This window comes from Amborella trichopoda, chromosome 13 (genome assembly GCF_054954075.1).
Source record: "Amborella trichopoda isolate Santa Cruz 75 chromosome 13, AtrichopodaSantaCruz75HAP2 v2.0, whole genome shotgun sequence".
Classification (NCBI taxonomy): Eukaryota; Viridiplantae; Streptophyta; class Magnoliopsida; order Amborellales; family Amborellaceae; genus Amborella; species Amborella trichopoda.
This window is the reverse complement of record NC_142348.1, coordinates 52087076-52106865: the sequence shown is the minus strand read 5'-3', so window position 1 is coordinate 52106865 and position 19790 is coordinate 52087076. Positions and strand designations below refer to the sequence as shown.

Here is a 19790-nt window from a genome sequence, read left to right as displayed (position 1 = left end):
AAATTATGTTTAGGTGAAAAATAAAAAATAAAAAACTATGATAGAACAGTTAAGAGCTAACTTGTCATCTCAGCCCATCTACTCAAATATGACGGCTGCGACTAAGGATCACATAGAGACTGGAGTCGCATAAAAAGTACCCCAATGAATATACTACGCGAAAAAATTCATACAAGTAAGGTGCACTTCAAAACCCTTTTCTCATTAGAAAATTCTCCATTTGATAATCTGACCTCATGGATATGAAAGAAAAACGAATTTTAAGCCTTAAAAAAAATATATCTTGTCCCACGCTATCTGAATCATTCATTTTGAAGGTTCTCAAGTGTTATTAGATCTGCACCATTTTTACAGCTTCAAATTTCATAATTGAGGTGAAAAATAAACTCTTAAGCAATGATGAGAGTTTCGGCACCGAAAATACACCTTTTAACGAGATTTTAAGGTGCACCTTCCCATGATTGTTTCGGGTGGACACCTTATACAAACCTCACCCTAAAGAAAATAACCCCACCGCATAACATGTAAATAATAAGAAGAGAGCAGCTTGTCTAGAAGAGCTCATAGAAAGAAAAATGAAACATGCATGGAGATATCTTTTATTTTGGGTTGTTTTTTTTGGTGGAGAGAGAGAAAGAGAGAGAGAGAGAAAAGTTAACACTCAAAACCATTTTTTCAAGTAGAAGTCTCAAATCAAAACATTGAGATATAACACACAAGTCCTCACCATCAAATGCAAAATAGAAAATCACCAGAATATCCTTTCTTTCCCCCTCCAAAAAAAAAGAAAAAAACAATTAAAAATCTTGAGAAAAGCATGGGTCCCAGTTCAAAGTGCCTTACCATGTTGAAAACAAAAAAAAACAGTACCTGATGTGCCCCTGCTGATGCTCGTATTAGCGCTCCCAACCTTGATCATGTTCATCAGGCTCCACTATCCCATGCTCTCTCTCTCTATCCCTTTCCCTCTCATGATCGCGATCGTCGTCATCCTCAGCCTCCATACGGTCATCATACTCCCTATCCCAGCCATGATCGTGTTCATTCTCATGCCCAGTATGCCCATCATGATAGTCCACATCCCTAGGCTTATCGTCATCCAAATGGTCATACTCCCTTTCTCTGCCCCAGTGCTTATCTCTCTCCTCATTGTCCCTCTCTCTATCTCTAGGCCTTTCACGGTCATAAGACCTCTCCCTCTCTCTCTCTCTAGGCCTCTCACGGTCACGGTCACGGTCACGATCACGCCGATCATATGATCTCTCCCTCTCTCGCTCTCTAGGCCTTTCACGGTCACGATAGTTACGACCACGCTCTCTTTCCCTTTCTCTCTCTCTATCTCTATCGCGGTCCCTATGGTGTCTGTCATCTCGGTCTCGGGTCACCCGCTCGTGGGACCGCTCTTGTGACTTCTCCCTGTCGCGATCCCTATCTCTTACCCGGTCCACTTCCCTCTCCCTAAGTGTTTTGCACAAGAGCATCAAACTGTTAGCTTATCTTCAGAGGAAAAAGAAAATGTTTATTTTGTTAATTTCTTAATGGAGAATGATCTGACTTCAACATACAATTAAATCTCTAGGAGGAATTATGTGCATTTAGCAAACCCAAACCATGGTTAGAACTCCCCGTATAAATCTTTAAATTGATGGGTCACAACCACACACACATAGAGCGACGGCAAGACAAGTGGAGAACCGCAGCAAATATAGAAAGTTACAAAAGGTCAAGTCACCCAAGCTGTCATATGTGAGATCAGGCTGCTGGGGATGTGCCGTTGACCGCATTCAAAGTCCGAGAAATTTTTTCTCGAACTCTGCATAGAATTGACACACCCAAACTGTCCAATTTTATATCTGAAAGCTTGGAATATTTGTGATCATCATGTAATTGTGTTCAAAATGTAACATTCTCATGGTGTATGTGGAGGTGTGTGTGTGTTAATCCTTATTGTAAAATATTACCTAGAAACGTGGCGATCATCTCGTGACCTCGGTTCCTCAGAACGTGATCCTCCTGTGGCTTGCTGAGGTTCCCTGTTGACATATATCCAAATCACGTAACCATTACTAAAAACAATTACCAATGCTGTTCATTCATCTTCTATTTTTCCAATCAACAATCCTGCTCAAAGAAATATTTTTCCAAACAAAAAACAAGAAACGTGAACAAAGAGAATCAAGCCAGTACCCTCCAAGTTATGATTGAGGTCAGCTATACAACAAAAATAATTATAGGGGTAAGCTCTACCGCCAACAGAGACCGAATCTCGTTGCTATAGAGTTTTGAACAGGACCTTTGAATAAAATACTCAAACAAGCAAGCACACTATATCCCAGGCTGAAATTTTTGTGCGGAACAAATAGAGTCAAGATATGGAAATATGGTCCCTAACAGGTACTACTATCATTTACAAAGGCGCCTACAGATCTATATTTGAGTGCCAACAATGTCTTGTTTGCTGTTTTTTTTTGGATCAATGACAGTGAGCTAAATTCCTTACTTCATAGCCAGATTCAATAACCCCAACCCAAGAGGAGATATGAAACTCACACACCAATCATCAGCTTAGATAACTAATTCTATTCCATTTCTACTCCAACCTAATAAGCCTTCAGAGCCCATGCATGTAGGACTGAGAATGGGTTGGATCGGGTCCGGATACACCAGGATTCAGATTTGGATCCAAAAAGTATACATGGGATCTGGATCCAGACCCGATCGGATCCAAAAAAATTATTTTACATTATTTAATTTCTATAAAATAATGTGTAAAAAAATACTACATGTAATTATAAATTATATATAATATATTAATAACTGGGTCGGATCCACCTATACCCAGATTTGATCCAAACTGGTATTTGGGTCCAAATTACTATTCTGATCCAAAGTTTGGATCTGGATCCGACCTATCGAATCCAAATTCTTGGATCCAAAACCAAATCCGAACAGGATCCAAATTTCAGGTTTGAAATCCAAACGGGGCAAATTCTCAGCCCAACCATGCACGCCATATCTATTTATGAACAAACCACTGAACTATTTTGGTATGGGATTCACTAGTGAACAAAAATTCAGCTGCCTTGCTGCCTAGGTGGCTTTTTTTCAAACCGCCTAGTCGTGGGCAAGGTGGCATGCTCTAGGCGGGAAGGTGCCCACATAGACGGCGTACAAGGCGGTCGCCTGGGCACCGACTTGACTTGCACCTTCATTTTGTTGAATTAATACCAAATCAAAAAATCATACTAATTCAATTTTAATTAATATATGGAAGTATTAGACTTTTTATGTCACTTGTCGAAAACGCCTTTTACATGTGTCAATAACCATGAGTAGCTATATTACTTTATTGGTAAACCAAAAAATAGTTTTAATTCAATTTTAATTAATATATGGAAGGATTAGACTTTTTATGCCACTTCTCGAATAAGTTTTTTTGCTCGTAACAGTAACCATGAGTAACTATATTAATTTATTGGTAAACCAAAAATTAGTATTAATTCAGTTTTAATTAATATATGGAAGGATTAGACTTTTTATGCCACTTGAAAAAACTTTTTGCATGTAAAAGTAACCATAAGTAGCTATGTTAATTTATTGGTAAATCAAAAAATGGAATGATTTACTTTTGTTGCCTGCAACAATAACCATGAGTAGCTATATTAATTTAGTGCACTGAAAAGACAAGAATCATCCAAGTCGCCTTTGTGTCTTTGTGGCTGGGTGCCTACCTAGGCAGCCCAGACCCTTGACCGCCTAGGTGGCCGAGTCCATGTTTTTGAACCATGGGATTCACAAACCAACCAACCTCCAACATCAGCACCAGCCTATCCATATACCATGCACTGATCCTCGAGAATTCTATCCTGAAAGCTATCCAGCAGATGAAAACTGAAAGGTATATTACCCACAACAATTTCCTGGATATTTCCTCTCAGGCAACAGAATTATATTCTTCTTCAACAATAAGCAAAATACCAAATTCCTTCTTTCTTTAAACATAAACATGTTCAATTTTACTACTTTCTCAAAAGAAATAAAGGCAATCTGAATTTGCAGGAAGGAAAATTCAGCGCAAATAGAAAGCAAATAACCAGTGGCTTAAAAAATGAATCGATGCCCCAAATCGGGCACCCCAAAAACCAATCCGGACAGGTGAATCGGTGTTTCGGATTAGGAATCGGTGGGAATCGGCAATTTTTCTCCCAAAAAATCTTTAAAAAATCTCTAAAAATAGTGTTATTTTAATTTATAAAAGAATTTAGGAGTGGTGCATTACGTATTTTCATTACTTTGTGAAAATAGATGATTACTAAGACACTATTTTCTATCTGACTGTCTGTATAATTAAAATAAATAAATTAATAAATAAAATTCAAGACTCGGTTATCATTGTAATTAGTATAATTATTAATTATAATATTATAATAAATGTGATTCAAAAAACAAGGGTATGACCCTCACAAATAAATAAATCTAATACATAATAATTAGAGTGGATAGAAATATAGAATTTAAAAATATAAATTTACAATAATATTTTAATAAAATTAAAAAATAAATAAATAAATTCATAATTGCAATGTGAGGTAACTAGTTACAAACACTTCTATATTATAAGATTAAAAAAATTAATTTCTCACATAAATTAGTATCACATCAAAGTATCAAACATTTATTAATTCGTTTTACTCATCTAAAATTATTACAACCTAACTAACTATAATAATATATATTGAAATTGAAGTTGTTGGTTTATAATTTTATATTTTATAATTATTTTACTATACAAATAAAAATGTAAAATGTCTTATAATATCATCTAATTTAAAAAATCTTATTTACAATTATATGAAAAAATAATACATTACAAAATTTATAATATAAATAAATTAATAAATAAATAATATATAATATTTGATTATTAATAAATTTAAAAAATTCATATTTGCAATGTGGGATAATTGATAAAACAACTTGAAATAAATCCTAAACTTGTATAAGTTAGTGTTATTTTTCTATCTTAAAATATCCTCTAAACTATTTTTTTTAATATTCAATAGACTAGAATTAGTATTAATTTTTTGCTTTTTTTAATATCCTATGAGCTAATACTAATTTTTTAATCCTAATTAACTAATTAATTAATTATTAATCATATAATGAAATAATCCCATGAGATAATAACCTAATAGAGTTTTTACGTTTTTTTGGGTAAGTAAATTTAAATTTTTTTTGGTGAGAGATAGAGGTAATGGGCACCCAATTATTATTTTTAATAATTTTTTTTCCTTTTTTATTGTTTAATTTAATTTCTACCATTGGGCATACACCCTTCTTACTCTTGATGGGTGTACACCATCGCGCGTACACCATCGCGTGTACACCACACTATTTTTTTTTTAAAACCTATGGTCCCAACCCGTACACCTGCTTTTTAACTCATTTAGTAGTAGAGTCTTTGTCCCATCGTACAATTAAAACAGTCTTTATCCCATTGTACACCATCGGGCGGTTCTATCAAAAAAGGTGTTGTGGGAAGAAAGACTACTATAAAACAATCAAACCTGCCCATGACTGACGATGTTCTTGTTGCATGGCCACGCATATGCGGGTTGTGCATGCTGACAATAGAAAGTGCTCATGCAGCTTTTAGGAAGCGGTTTTAAGTTGTGACTCGGCGGTTCACTGTATTGAATCGGCGACTCCGGACGGTTTACTGTAGCAACTTGTCGGGTTCTACTCTAAAACCGGACGATTTTGTGTATTTCACTAGAACTAACACGGGGTGACTGATTCCCGTTTCGACTCGGACGAGTCCATTGCGACTTGCCGATTTTTAAAACACTACATATAACAGTGCATATTACCTGCCAGAGTACTTCTGATTAACTTCTTCACCTCCCACCCTAGTTGATCCAAGTCCACCACCCAGTCTGCGAGGACGCCAATTTGGAACAGTTCTACCACGCTCAACATCGACAAGTACCCTTCTATTATCCAGCTTCCGACCATCTGCTTGTTTGTATGCAGCTGCACAAATCAAAATAATCTCATAAACCATTTGTTAACATGACATCCCACTAACCTCTTAAGAGGAGAGAACAAATAAGAGAGAGAAGACATGCGTAAAGCACAATGAAATGAAAACTTCAGATTAAGATAGAGAAGAAAGCAAAAGCTTTTTCTTTCAACTTTGGAATATAGAAAAACCTCTCTAAATGACCTAAAGAAACTCGTACATACTCTTCATGTCACGGGTGTGCACGTACTCAATGAATGCATAACCACGAGGCTTATTCGTAGTTTTGTCATGGATGAGACGAACCTGTACAGTGCAAATACAAAGATTAGAGTGCAATGGCAATAAAGAACAAACTTAAAAAGATAAATAATAGGAAGTTGAATATTTTCAGTCCCTAGATTCTTCTAATCTATAGCCTAGGAACATTTTCAAAACTCTAAATCCTAAATGGCACGGCAGACAGGCACTATGCCTCACTAGCCGTGCTCACCTTTAAGGTGTACAGCTTCGCCAGGAAGGATGCATCGCCATCATTGCAGATTCGAGTTGGCAGAAAAACCCATGAATGTGGCCGATTTACCGGTAGTGCAACAGTTAAACCACCCCCTTACCAGGGGTATTGCTTAAAGTAGTGAACTAAATACTAGAAAGAATCGGGAAAGAGTGGGAAAAAATACCTTCTGAACTGGAAAAGAAAAGTTTTGATCGGCCTTTTGATGTAAAGCTAACATTCACTAAAGGAATTTGAATGAAACATACCAAGATTGTTATTACTGGCAAAGGACGTGTTATTACTCCTGACTCGTGCGTTTACCAGCACCAGGAAACTTAAATAGGGAGAGATGGTCAAATATTCTCTTTTTAGAGCTTGAAAATAAAGAAATGGTTTAGATCTTCCAAATGGGACAATATAAAGAAAACTGAATTGTATACCACCAGAACTCTTACCCAAGCCAAGAGCAACAATCTGAGCCCCACTAGGGGTTGCTCTAAAAATACCTACCCGCTTGATTGGCCCATAGGCCTCAAACTCCCTTTTGATTCGGTGCTCGGTTGTTTCATAATTCTGCAAAATAGATAAAAAAAAATGGACACATTAAAACCATAGTAATATTACATATATAACGCAAGGATAAGTCATGCCCGCAATCAAATAGTGATAACCATTCACAATCCATTTGCTATGAATGAATTAGGTATCCATACATGAGTGTATACACATGTCCACAGTAAAATTGATGGGAATGCATTTGTGCTTGCACGTATGTACCCACAAGCGCATACAAATAAGAGCAACAAATGAACATTCAAAAGAAAAAGAAATAATGGCAAGAAATAACTTACAAGCCTTGCAACAAACAGTGTTTTGTATGGATCTCCAGATATATTAGGGTCCTTTGTAGGATCATCTACACAGACCATTTGGACAAGAGGAAACTTTAGGACAAGGCTCGAGAAAATAGAAAGAGGCCAAAAAACACACTGAGAAGTGTCAGTTGCTATAAGAATAGATGACACTGAGAAATGTCAGTTGCTATAAGAATGGATGACACTGAGAAATGTCAGTTGCTATAAGAATGGATGACACTGAGAAATGTCAGTTGCTATAAGAATGGATGACACTGAGAAATGTCAGTTGCTATAAGGATGGATGACTTACATTTCTGCAGCTCTTCGGCAGCTTTGGCAGCGCCTTTCTCAAGCCGAAGTCCGTGGATTCGTGCCCTTCTTTGTGTCTGCCCAACAAAAATATATCTCTTACAGTGAACATAGTGATAAAGCATCAACACCAATACAGAAGAAGAGGGGGAAAATGATATTCATATTTCTTTCAAGAATCACAGATGCTCATCATGCAGCTCTATCTTCGACTCATGGAATTTCCTCCACGCCTTACAGAAGTTTAAGCGATAGCTTCATATTTTTTTCTCAAATCATGGTATTAACATGATGGATAAAAAAGAGTAACACCACTTTTGAATTTTTTTAAATGTGATAAGTCCATCAAAGTATATGCAAATGCACAGATCATGTACATCAACTATAAATGTGATCCTAATCATACCTGCTTCAAGTTAAGAAACACTCACAGACATTAAGTGTGCTATTATGGTCATAGAAAAATAAATCTATGCGCTAACTCAACTCTCGGAACATGTGTTTAATGAATCCTGCAAATTAATAATTAGAACGAAGAAAATTCCTACAAATTAATTATAACTATCATGGCATCGACAGTTTTGTAGTGAAACACACACACACACACTCACACAAAAAAAAAGAAGCCATAATCATAAATCATAGCATAGCACGTATAGGACATAATTTTCTGAAAATCGAGACCAACAAGGCAATTGCAAAATGCAATTTCTCAATGCCGATAAATATCCTAGAGCATCAGCACTCGAAAACAAATTCTTCAGTGAATTACCATGTGTCTATGTGTTAGCATAGGCACTTGTCAATCAACATTGAAGGTGCAACCAAGGAGCATCTATCATAGCAAGTTTCGTCTTAGGGCTAGAGGCCTATTTTTGAGTTGTTTAGGGTCTGTCCTAAAGCTTTAACGTGTCCATTTGGTCTTTAAGGTGCTATCCCTACACTATTATGTCCCTTAGGTGCTGTATGACATGTGTCCCTTAGTGTTTAGGTGAGAATTCTTGAGGTATTTTGGTTGCTGCCCTAGGTTTCCCATGAGAGGGAATTTGTCCTAGTAGCAATCTATAGTGTAGGAAATGTCCTTCCTTAGGTCCAGATCAAGGCAATGTCATCCATGATTGTGATTGACGCTGGGATCCAGTCCAAGGCCATGGGTATGGTTAAGTTGAGGGTGCTCATTAGCAGTCCATCCAACCAAAGAATTGACCAACATGATAACTCCCTCGGGCAAGTAGTAACTTGCACACATATGTATTTGGCGATGCTTCCCCATAACCCTCCTCAAAAGACTCCCAAGAGAGAGCAGATCAAGGACAGATTGACCAAGGCTTTAAAAGGATCCCAGGAGTATGGGATTAAGACCAATGCGAAACACCTTGATCCTTAGCAGTTCCTCAAATGGTTTGAAAGTATAAATCACTTCTTCAGATGGAAGATCACTGTGAAAAGGGAAGGTCAAAGCTCGTGAGGAAAGGAAGGTGATGTTTGCTGCCATGAAGTTGAAAGGCTTGACAATTGTTTGGTGGAAGCAACTTCACGAATAAAATTCCAAAGAGAAAGTTAGCACTCAGGCCTGAATAAACGATAAACTTCGACCAAAATGCTTGTCATCTGATTATCAGACCACACTTTACCAGAAGATACTTGTTTCGATGCAAGGTACCAAATCTGTAAGAGAATACATGAAAGCACTTAACCTGTTGGGTGCGCATAATGGCATCCAGGAGGGTGAAGAGCAAGCCATGGGTCGATGTGTAGCCATGCTACGTATCATATCCAAGATCAGGTTTCCCTTCATAACATGCCGAGTGTTGGTGATTTCTATGGACTTGCTCTGGAAGTTGAAAAGCATCTCTAGGGTCCTATGAATAGAAAGGAGGATCCTAACTGAGGGTCATCGAGTTCCTCTAGAAACGCTAAAAAACCTGCACATGCTACAGCTACAACACCATTTATGGACCCTCATTCAAGACATCAGCAGCCACTGTTTCGAGACTCGGTTGGGACTACTCGGACTCAGCCAATTTTTAACATGAACCTTCAAGTAGTGCACTGGCTTGTGGGCATTCTTATAGTCCATGACGGTAAGGGTTCGAATCCCTCCTTAATCATCCGCCTTCCTTTCTTTTCTTTTCTTTTTCTTTTTCCTTTTTTTAAAAGAAAAAACGGGAGTTAAAAAAAAAAATTCAGGAAGAGGATTCGTACCTAAGACCTCTTACAAAGGGGTATTATTAGAGCGTACCACTTTAACCAACGTGCGACCAAAATTTCTTTTTAACCAAAAGTATATATCTATTGCCATACTAGTATATTACCTTTTAAAAAAAAGAAAACAAAAATTGAAAATGAGCAGGTTGAGGATTCGAATCCAAATCATCCTGTATGGAGGAACCCCATGGGCGATAGACCTGACCATCAGGCCACTTAAAGCTCAATGTCATAAAAACAAAGGCTATAATATATATAAATTAATTTTTGTGTTGATTTTTTATTATTTTAACTTGAACTATACTCGGGCGAGTTACTCGGGATTGCCCGAGTAACTCGGCTCGGGAAAGGGCTGAGTACCTTGGCCGAGTTGATTTCTGAACACTGTCAGCAGCTAATTTTGGAACAAGATGAGGTGTTTGTGGCCCCATGCCATAAAATAACACCATTAAATGATTTTGGTGTGAAGAATTGGGCCATCAATCAGCCGAATGCCATCATAGATTGTACAAACCTCAAAATAACTTGGTGGAACAAGCAAAAGATGAGGTGTTTGTGGCCCCATGCCATAAAATAACACCATTAAATGATTCTGGTGTGAAGAATTGGGCCATCAATCAGCCGAATGCCATCATAGATTGTACAAACCTCAAAATAACTTGGTGGAACAAGCAAAAGATGAAGGAAATTTGGAGGGCAAAGACATAGGTGACAAGGGACAAAAGGATGATCCTGATTCAATCATTGTAGGAGAAGATCATGGGGTAGAGTTTCTCGATGAGGACAACTTAAAATGAAAATGTATGGCTATTTAGCCTCTCTCGAGGTTTGTCACACCGTTCGTGGCAATCCAATAGAAAGAAAGACCATGACAATTTCTCAAGAGATGGTTGACAACCATCGCTTACAAATCAAGACATAGAATGGTATTCAACATTGCAAGGTTTAAAGGAGTGAACGAGAACCCTATTAAATGGTGATGTCTTGTGAATTTCTCAATAAGGAAAATTCCACAGATGCTATGTGGTGCTATATAGATCCTCCTGAGGTCTGTCACATTTTGTGTGGCCATCCATGACAATTCGATAGAAAGACACACCATGATGGTGAGAAGCGCACTTGCTCCTCCACTAAATATAATAAAAAAGTTACCACAAAAAGATGCATTACAACAGAGGAAAGGAGAAGCAAAACCTCAAGTTTCTCAAAACAAGGCGAGGAAGCTGACAATGCCTTTGAAAAGAGCATTATTTGAGGTGCAGTGAGGAGACGCAAATAGTCAAAGAGTTCAACAATTCCGTGAGAGATTCACTTCATTCAGTTGGAGCACTCCAGAAGATCTTCCTAATGGCCTTCCTCCTATGAGAGATTTTCAGCATTGCATAAATCTCATTCCAAGAGCCAACCCCCCATAGTTGGTCCATTACACGATGAGTACAGCAAAGCATATGCATAGGTAGGTTATGGAAGTCCCAAGAGAAGGACTTGGAAGAGAAATATTGTGTGTGGCCCTTGCATTCTAAACTCCAAAGAAAGATGGCACTTAGAGAATGTGAGTTGATAGCAGTGTTTTGAAAATCGACTCGGCCAAGGTACTCAGCCCTTGCTCGAGCTAAGTTACTCGGGCGAGTCCAAGTACTCGTTCGAGTACAGTTCAAGTAAAAATCAACACAAAAATTAATTTATATATATATTAGCCTTCTTGTTTTTGTGAGTTTGAACATCAAATGACCTGGTGGTCAATTCCTCCGCCCTCAGGGTTCCTCCATGCAAGATGATTTAGGTTCGAATCCTCCGCCCACCCATTTTCAATTTATGTTTTCTTTTTTTAAAAAAAAGGTACTACATAAATAGATATATCCTATTGTTGAAAAGGAAATCTTAGTGGCATGTTGGTTAAAGTGCTAAGCTCTTAGAATACCTCTTTGTAAGAGGTCTTAAGTTCGAATCCTCTTCTTGAATATTTTTTTAACTCTTGTTTTTTCTTAAAAAAAAAAAAGAAGAAAAAAAGGAAAAGGTCTAACAAAAGGATAGCGGATGATTAAAGAGGGATTCAAACCCTCACCGTCATGAACCATAAGTATGCACACAAACCAGTGCGTTATTGGAATGTTCATCTTAAAAATCAGCACATTAGTATATATAACCTATTAAAAATGTGTGTACAATATACTTGGGGCAAACACGCCTCACCCATAGGGCGAGGACGAGTTACTCGGCCGCGTCCGCACAGTCCTGGCCAAATCTCGAAACACTGATTGATAGTTTTGCAACCGTTAAGATTACCATCATGTATAGGTTTTCCCTTACTTGTCTTGATAAAATGCTGCATACGTTGAGTGGCACCCATATTTTATCCAAACATGACCTCAAGAGTATACATGATCATCATATTAACATTCAAACCAAGAAATGATGAACCAAGTTCTATGACCATGCATTGGGAGATTTGCGGTTGTGTACTTTATTGATATTTCGATCTACAAAATGCGTCCACATGACCATTTAGTACACTTACAGCGAAGAGCAAGTAGCATGTCAACCTCATGAAAGTTTCATTTTGTGAGCTACATTGTGTCAAAAGGGATTAAGGTTCGTCTTGCTAAGGTGGACGCTATCAAGAGCTGGCCAACTCAAGTTCTAATGGTGATGTGCGAGGTTTTCACATCCTCACTTTGTTCACTTTAACATCATGGTTCTACCATCACTAAGTCCAGAGCATTTAGATGGACCTAAGAGGTAAAAGAGAGTTTTCAACTAGTGTTATCAAATGCAGTCACATAATGCATTATGTGCTGCATCAAGGCAGATGTGCCCTAAGGTGCACAGCACAACCTCGCATATACAGCTTTTCGCAATGCGCCTGCATATACAATGCATTGCCCACAAATGCGCATCAACAACAATGTGCCCGCATGTGGGCAGGGCGAAGAGTTTTTTTTTTTTTTGGTGGGAAGGAATGTAGCTCAGCCCCCGGAAAAACTCAATTAAAACCAATTTTCACATTTTAGAAGGGGTTAAACCTAGAAACCACAAACAAATTTTTTTCTCGATTACAAAGCTCTCAAAAAAACTGATAATTCTTGATTATTTGAGATTATTTTGGGCATTGCTAGGAAGGTTTTTTATGCGAGGATTTTCCAAATAATAGATGGTTTCAAGGGACGAGGAGATAAAACCCAAAAACAAAATCTTCTATTGAATAGGGTCTTGCATCGGAAGTTTGAAACAGATAAACTTTTTTTAGTTAGTTTCATTTCATGATGCTTTTTTTTAGTAACATTTCCATGTTCTTCAAGTTAGCTTCATTCAGAATGCTTCTTTTTTTAATAACAACATTGCCATCTTCCAGCAACAAAGATCCAGCACAGAAATATTCAAAACCCAATCCCAAGGATCAATTATGTTCTTTGTACTTTTTTTTGGGGGGGCTGGTAGTTTAGTGGTAGGAATCAAACTTGAGATGTAGCATTGCTCAATGTCAACTACTACCACTCATGCTCAAGCTCAATTCCTGTGCTCTTTGTACTCTAGGTTGGGGAAACTTATATGGAGATATTTTCCCGCAAAAGAAATATCTTGCCGGTAATTCAATTAATGTTCTTTGTACTTTTGTTTTTTTTTTTTTGGGGGGGGTGTGTAGTTCGGTGGTAGGAATCAAACTTGAGATGTAGCATTACTCGATGTCAACTACTACCAGTCATGCTCAAGCCCAAATCATGTGCTCTTTGTACTCTAGGTTGGGGAAACTTATATGGATATATTTTTCCAGCAAAAGAAACATCTTGCCGGTATTAGCACCTTCAAGCAAACAATGAGATTAGAAAATTACGGCATATATAGATAGCCAACAAAAGAAAAGAAAATACAATAGATGTTGGAAGAGGTTCAGTTATTTGATAATGAAGATGAAGAAAATATATATGAAGTTCAAAGTGTGCAACAATTACAAGGGAGGGCTATAAATGGTACTGCTGGGCAAAAAAGTCCTCACCCTTGGGGGCCAATACAATGTATTTTGCACCCTGAAGCCAGATGTTATCGTAGAAGACAGGAGGAGAAAAAACCATGTTTGAAAACAAATACAAGAAGGAAAAAGGATTAAGAATTGTAGGTTTATTGCTAAGTGGTTTTAGTAATGCGGTATTCAATTCAATATTGTGTGCCTTGATAGCTTCAAGAATTGATCTTGGGCTCGAACCTCTCTCACTTCATGAGCTTTAGGAGCCCCTTTTGAAAGATGAAATGCATGTGTAAAGAAAATTTTGACTTCCAAGGAAGTAGGGTGGGAGAAACATGGGGTAGCCATCATGTTTAATAGATGGTCTAATGGAAGGTTCCGAACATATGCTAATTGGTCAATTGTCCGTTAGGGACTGTTTTGGTCAAATTGATTGAAGCATTCGACAAGGCACATAATCCAACTTAGGGTTAAAACAAGACATTATAGAGCTTGTTAGGGAAAAGCACAAGTGAACAAACCACAGATCCACAATCAGAGCGGGCGTTTGAGGGTGAGGAACTTCTTTGGTTGGATGTCAAGTAAAGTATGAGGTATAGAGAAGACATAAGGCCTATCATCAGATCACAAAGGACGAGAGTTGGATAAAATACGCTCCAAAGGTCAAGGAGGAGGCTGCCTTAGAGGAAAACTGAGGAGGAAGAAGCATATGTAGACGAGGGGGCAATGACACAAATGATGATAGTTCGGGAGATGAACGTAATGGATCATACGACATGTCTGATTGAGAGCTAAGATTCTGATTCCCTTCATTATCACCTTTATTTTATGTCATGAACATTTAGTATTTTGACTTTGGATTTTGGATGCTATGTACTTGTGATACACCTTAAAGCATAAGAGTACCTCGGTTGCTAGAAATTGCTAGATGCTAATTTAGGAATGATTGTTGATGAGCGACTGATGATTCAAGGCACCCCCACCTAATTGTGAACTCAGGCTTTGTGCTTGAGTGCAAGCGTGTATACTTGTAAGAACATTACCCATTTCACATGTCGACCATGAAGTGTATGCTGAGAATTAAGGCATCTCAATGCCTCATGGTCTGCATACAACATGAACTTCCTATGAATCATATATGGCCTTTTGTGTTAAAGAGCTTGAACAATTACATATAATTCAACATCATATGTCAAGTAACAGGAATGGGCATCACTCAATTTCTCAGTAAAGAATGCCACAGGGCTCCCCTCCTAGCTCAACACAACTCCTATTCCAACATGGATGTAAACCAATTAGGTTACATCAATTGATGTTAATCGACATATTAGCTAGGTTATGCCAATTGCTACAAACCAGAAAAATGTTCAGACTGTCCCATTCACCGACAATCCCTAGATCATTTCTTTTGCAATCATCGAACCTTGGCTATGTCAAGCTCAACACAGACGGTTGCTACTTCAGAAATCCAGTGTTTGGGGGCTATGGAGGACCATACAGTGACTCAAACAGCCAGACCATAACATTATTCTCAGGAAGCCTCGGCATCAATTGCCATGGAAATGGCCAAGGGCCTTGCATGAAGGTCTCAAAAAATTCAACCCCCTAGGGGTTCCACTCCTAATCCTCAAAGGAGACTCTATGAACTTGATCCTTTAGGCATCCAAACATTCCCCCCATCCATGGAGCATGGAACCCAGTTTTTACCATATTTTTTCATATTTGCAGGCCTCTTCAAGTTGTGTTCAGTCATATTTGGAGGTAGGCAAGTTCTACAGCCAATGCTCTCGTAAAAGAGGGTGCCACTAATGATGTTCCTTCATAGCATCCATAGCAACTATAGTCGGCTGCAATAGGGGCTTATCGCCTATTCCTTATATTCAGGATTCCCCCGCCCCCCTTTCTAAATGTATCTCAAGTCTTCCTTCCATACCTTGCCCCGCCTGACTGATGAAATTCTATATCGACCTTTTTATCCATGCCATGAGTCTTCGACCCGTTCTAGCAACCTCTGAGGGAGCTGAATCTGCTGATGAGTTCGTCGGGGATGATAGGCTTGTCGTGGATGATCTAGTATCCGAGTTCCCATGCTTGGGTATTATATACTTGAATCCTCCAGGTTTATTGGGGATCAACGCCAATTTTTTTATAGTTTTTTCTGGAATAAATTCCCAATTTTGTATGGTTCTTACATATCTTTGAGCACTCTATCTAAAGGACGCCTTTCTTGCATACCTCCACCTTCAACAGTGTTTTTATGTGAGTGGCTGATCTCAGAATAATAAAAATCAATTGATACAATCATATGTGAGTGGCTGATCTAAGGTTTACATCAATCTCTCTTTCTTAACATGAGGATCACTTCCATAATATTTGCCACTGTTCATGGCTAATCCCCCTTCTTCATGTGCCCATCTACCACTTGGAGTCCAAGAAGGCTTGAAAGAAAACCCAATAGAGTTCTTGAATCTGCCAATTGTACATTCATGCCATTGAATATGGGTTTTACTAAAGGGGTGAGTGTTTAGAAAGTGAGACACATTCATTACTTAAATTCGTTTTTTGAATATTGGTTCCATAACTGATTTTCTTCTAAGTCAAATCAAATATTGAGTACAAGAGCTTCTCTAGGACTTCTTTGTTTATCAATAAACATCTTTAACACTATTAATGCTACAGGTAAGTAATTCAATACTATCTTGGTATTAGTGAATTAGCACGCATTCACATTGATATGTTCAAGAAACTCGAGTCATAAATGGACAAATATTCCACAAAACATATAACTCCTTCGCAAATTTCATGACATTCTTGGCTTCCTTTTGCTTATTTATTCAAATTTCCTTTCAATAAACTTAAATTTTCAGCAATATATTAGATTTCCGCATCACATCTTGACACATATGGATCACATGACAAATGCACATTGAGTGATTTGTGTTTTGCACCGTGCACACTACACAAGACTGTGTACTAAGGGCACTTATATAGTGCTTCGTGCACATGTTTTTGGGGAACGTGGCGCAAATTGCATGGTGCACGGATGCACGATGCTCGTCAAAAGTGCAAGCAACATTGCTACACTTTGCACATGAATAGTGCACATTGACTGATTTGTGTTGTGCATGGTGCACAACACACAATATTGTGTACTAAGTGCACTTATGTAGTGTTTCGTGCGCATGTGTTTTGGGGAACATTGTGCAAATTGTACAATGCGCGGGTGCACAACGCTCGTCATAAGTGCGGGCAACATTGCTACACTTTGCACATGAATTGTGCACATAGAGTGATTTGTGTTGTGCATGGTGCGCAATACACAATACTGAGTACTATATGAACCTATGCAGTGCTTCATATGCATGTGTTTGGGGAAGATAGTGCAAATTGCACAGTACGTAGGTGCGCAATGCTCGTCATAAGTGCGGGCAACATTGCTAAACTCTGCACATGCATAGTGCTAATTAAGTGATTTGTGCTGTGCACGGTGCGCAGTACACAAGACTGAGTACAAAGTGCACTTATGTAATGCTTCCTGCCAAAGTGTTTTGGGAAACGTAGTGCAAATTGCACAGTGCGCGGGTGCACAACACTTGTTATAAGTGCAGGCAACATTACTAAACAGTTTTTTTTTTTTTTTTTGGGTAATTCAGTGGGGAAGACAGGCCCCTACTTGTTTTTTCAATAGATTGGGAAGTTACATTTTGAAGGTGTTAATTGGGGGTGTCAGCAGTAGGAATGCTACCACGATGTGGTACCTAGGTATGGGGATGCTACCACCACGACCCCAGCCTCTTTCCTAACATTGCTAAACTTTGCACATGAATAGTGCACATTGAGATATTTGTGTTGTACACGGTGTGCAGTACACAAGACTGAGTAATAAGTGCACTTATGTAGAAGGAGGACACAAGTCCAAGATCTCGAAAGCAATTATTACAAACACTTACTAAAAAACTACTATTGCACCCAGAGCGTCACTGAATACCATTGATAATCGCAAAAAAAATTCCTCACGCCGTAAAATCAGTTTCCACAAAGAATGAAAGCATTAAGCATGAGAAGAGACATCCCTCATGACAAAATACTGGAAACATGAATGTTACATCAAAATGATACACAGAAAAAAGACATCAAATTGACCACATTGACACACATAAAAAATAAGGGCAATAGTTAGCTTACTGGAGTTTCAGCCTTCTGAACCGGCGGTGCATATTCTGGGTCACCCGGCTCTGCAAAGTTACTCACATACTGTGCCATTCCTTCAGAAAGCACAATAAAAGATTTAGTTTCAGCTTTGTTATTGAAAGTAATATAAGGTTCAGTTTCAATGTAAACAGTAACTTGCGGTATAACTCCATATATCCATCACAGTAATAGATCTCAGGATAAAGAAGCTCAAAATGCAAAGTGGCAAAACCATGAATCGAAAATGGTTCAGTTGTTTGCTTTTTGGATAGTAGACATGATCAAACTGTATACATGACATTACCCTCATAAAAATCCTCTGTATAACATACATACATGCATACATACATACATATATGTAACCAAGTATAAATTGTATTCAATGCACCTAATTTGCATATACTGTCAACTATAAGGTCAAATCAATATAAAATTAAATATGCAGATTGTGATCCAATTTGTTCTACATTGGCACTCCCCGTCACATATTATGGAGAACACAACAAACCTAATGATCAGGAAACTACACTAAAATTTTGGAACACCCTGTGTTTATAATTAAAAAAGAAAACCTTGAATACGAACACACTCAACAAAATATCATAATTTAATGAAATATCAAATCAATGACATGTTACGAGAGCAGTTTTAATCATTTAAGAAAAACAATGTGATGATCAATGACAAACCTCATAATAACAATTTTTCTAACTTTATATTAAAATATTTAAAGTACACAAAATAGTAAGTGGTCTAGGCAGCCCACAATCTGTAACCATACTAACAATGTTACCTGAATAAGGTGGGCATTTTCTCTTCTCTGGAGGAGGCTTATACTCCAAAGGAGGTCTAGGTTCAAAAAGCTTCAAAAGGTTCGATGTTAACCCAGTTGGATGACTCTGCCCAATCTGTAACCAAAAAAATAAAAAATACAAAATTAACTGAAAGTTCATTCTACATCAACGTATAACATGATCAGAAAACCAGATTAACACATTGAAAAAAAAATAGACAGAAAGAGAGAGAGAGAGAGAGAGAGAGAGAGAGAGAGAGATCCATGGATTCAAAAACTACAAGGAAATCCAGGTGCTGAAACAAATCTAGACAGAGAAGGTAAAGGCACATAAATATAGACAGCAAAGTGAATAATACCAGCTTTAGCTGCAAAACATTTGCTCTATTTTGTGCTTTAGTGCGAGCTTGAACAGCTGCATCTCTGTTGCGCATGTAAACATCTCCATAGTCCCCCATGGTTTTGCACAAGATAAGATCCAATGAGGTTTCACCGATGAAAAAACGAATGGATCAAATGATTTTTCAGAACCTCTGTTATGGGAAAGGAGAAGCTCATGCCATAGATGGATGAATCTCTGCTAGAATTATAGGGTCTCTGCTAAATCAGACCACAAAAACCCCACTTAAGTAACGAAGAAGCTCATGCACCAGATGGATGAATCTGTGCACAATTAGGGTTATCTGCGAAATTCAGAGGTAGGGTTTAACAGAAAGGAAAATGGGGATAAACAAATAGAACAACATTAATAATAGGTGGACTCGCTATTTATTGAAGGAGAAGATAAAAACCAATATGCACCCGCAGGATCATATTTTACAACTACTCCCAAGGGTAAAATATAATTATTTTCATCATGATTTTGTGATCAAAGTGTCACCACATTTTTTTTAATAATAAATAAGTTTATATAAGGGTGAGGCCCTAAACAATCAAATTAAGGCGTATCTCGA

General features: G+C 37.8%; 1 protein-coding gene across 1 annotated transcript; it reads right to left on the bottom strand.

The window, feature by feature from the left end:
• Window positions 1–654: 654 nt before the first annotated feature.
• U1-70K (U1 small nuclear ribonucleoprotein-70K) lies at window positions 655–19536 on the bottom strand. The gene is made up of 10 exons (XM_006855969.4): window positions 19197–19536; window positions 18838–18952; window positions 18039–18118; window positions 7686–7761; window positions 7370–7434; window positions 7029–7091; window positions 6247–6328; window positions 5871–6033; window positions 1962–2033; window positions 655–1458 (listed from the first exon to the last, which is right to left on the bottom strand). Exons 1-10 carry the CDS (start codon window positions 19293–19295, stop codon window positions 897–899), a joined length of 1377 nt encoding a protein of 458 aa, XP_006856031.1. The 5' UTR covers window positions 19296–19536; the 3' UTR covers window positions 655–896.
• Window positions 19537–19790: the final 254 nt, after the last annotated feature.

Excerpts from the sequence above, each read along its gene's own strand:
- U1-70K (XM_006855969.4), bottom strand. The coding sequence starts at position 19,295 with ATGGGGGACTATGGAGATGTTTACATGCGCAACAGAGATGCAGCTGTT. Across the intron at positions 7,435-7,685 it reads TGCCGAAGAGCTGCAGAAAT|ATGATCCTACAAAGGACCCT; the intron begins GTAAGTCATCCA and ends TGGTCTGTGTAG. Across the intron at positions 1,459-1,961 it reads GATGATCGCCACGTTTCTAG|GGAGAGGGAAGTGGACCGGG; the intron begins GTAATATTTTAC and ends CAAAACACTTAG.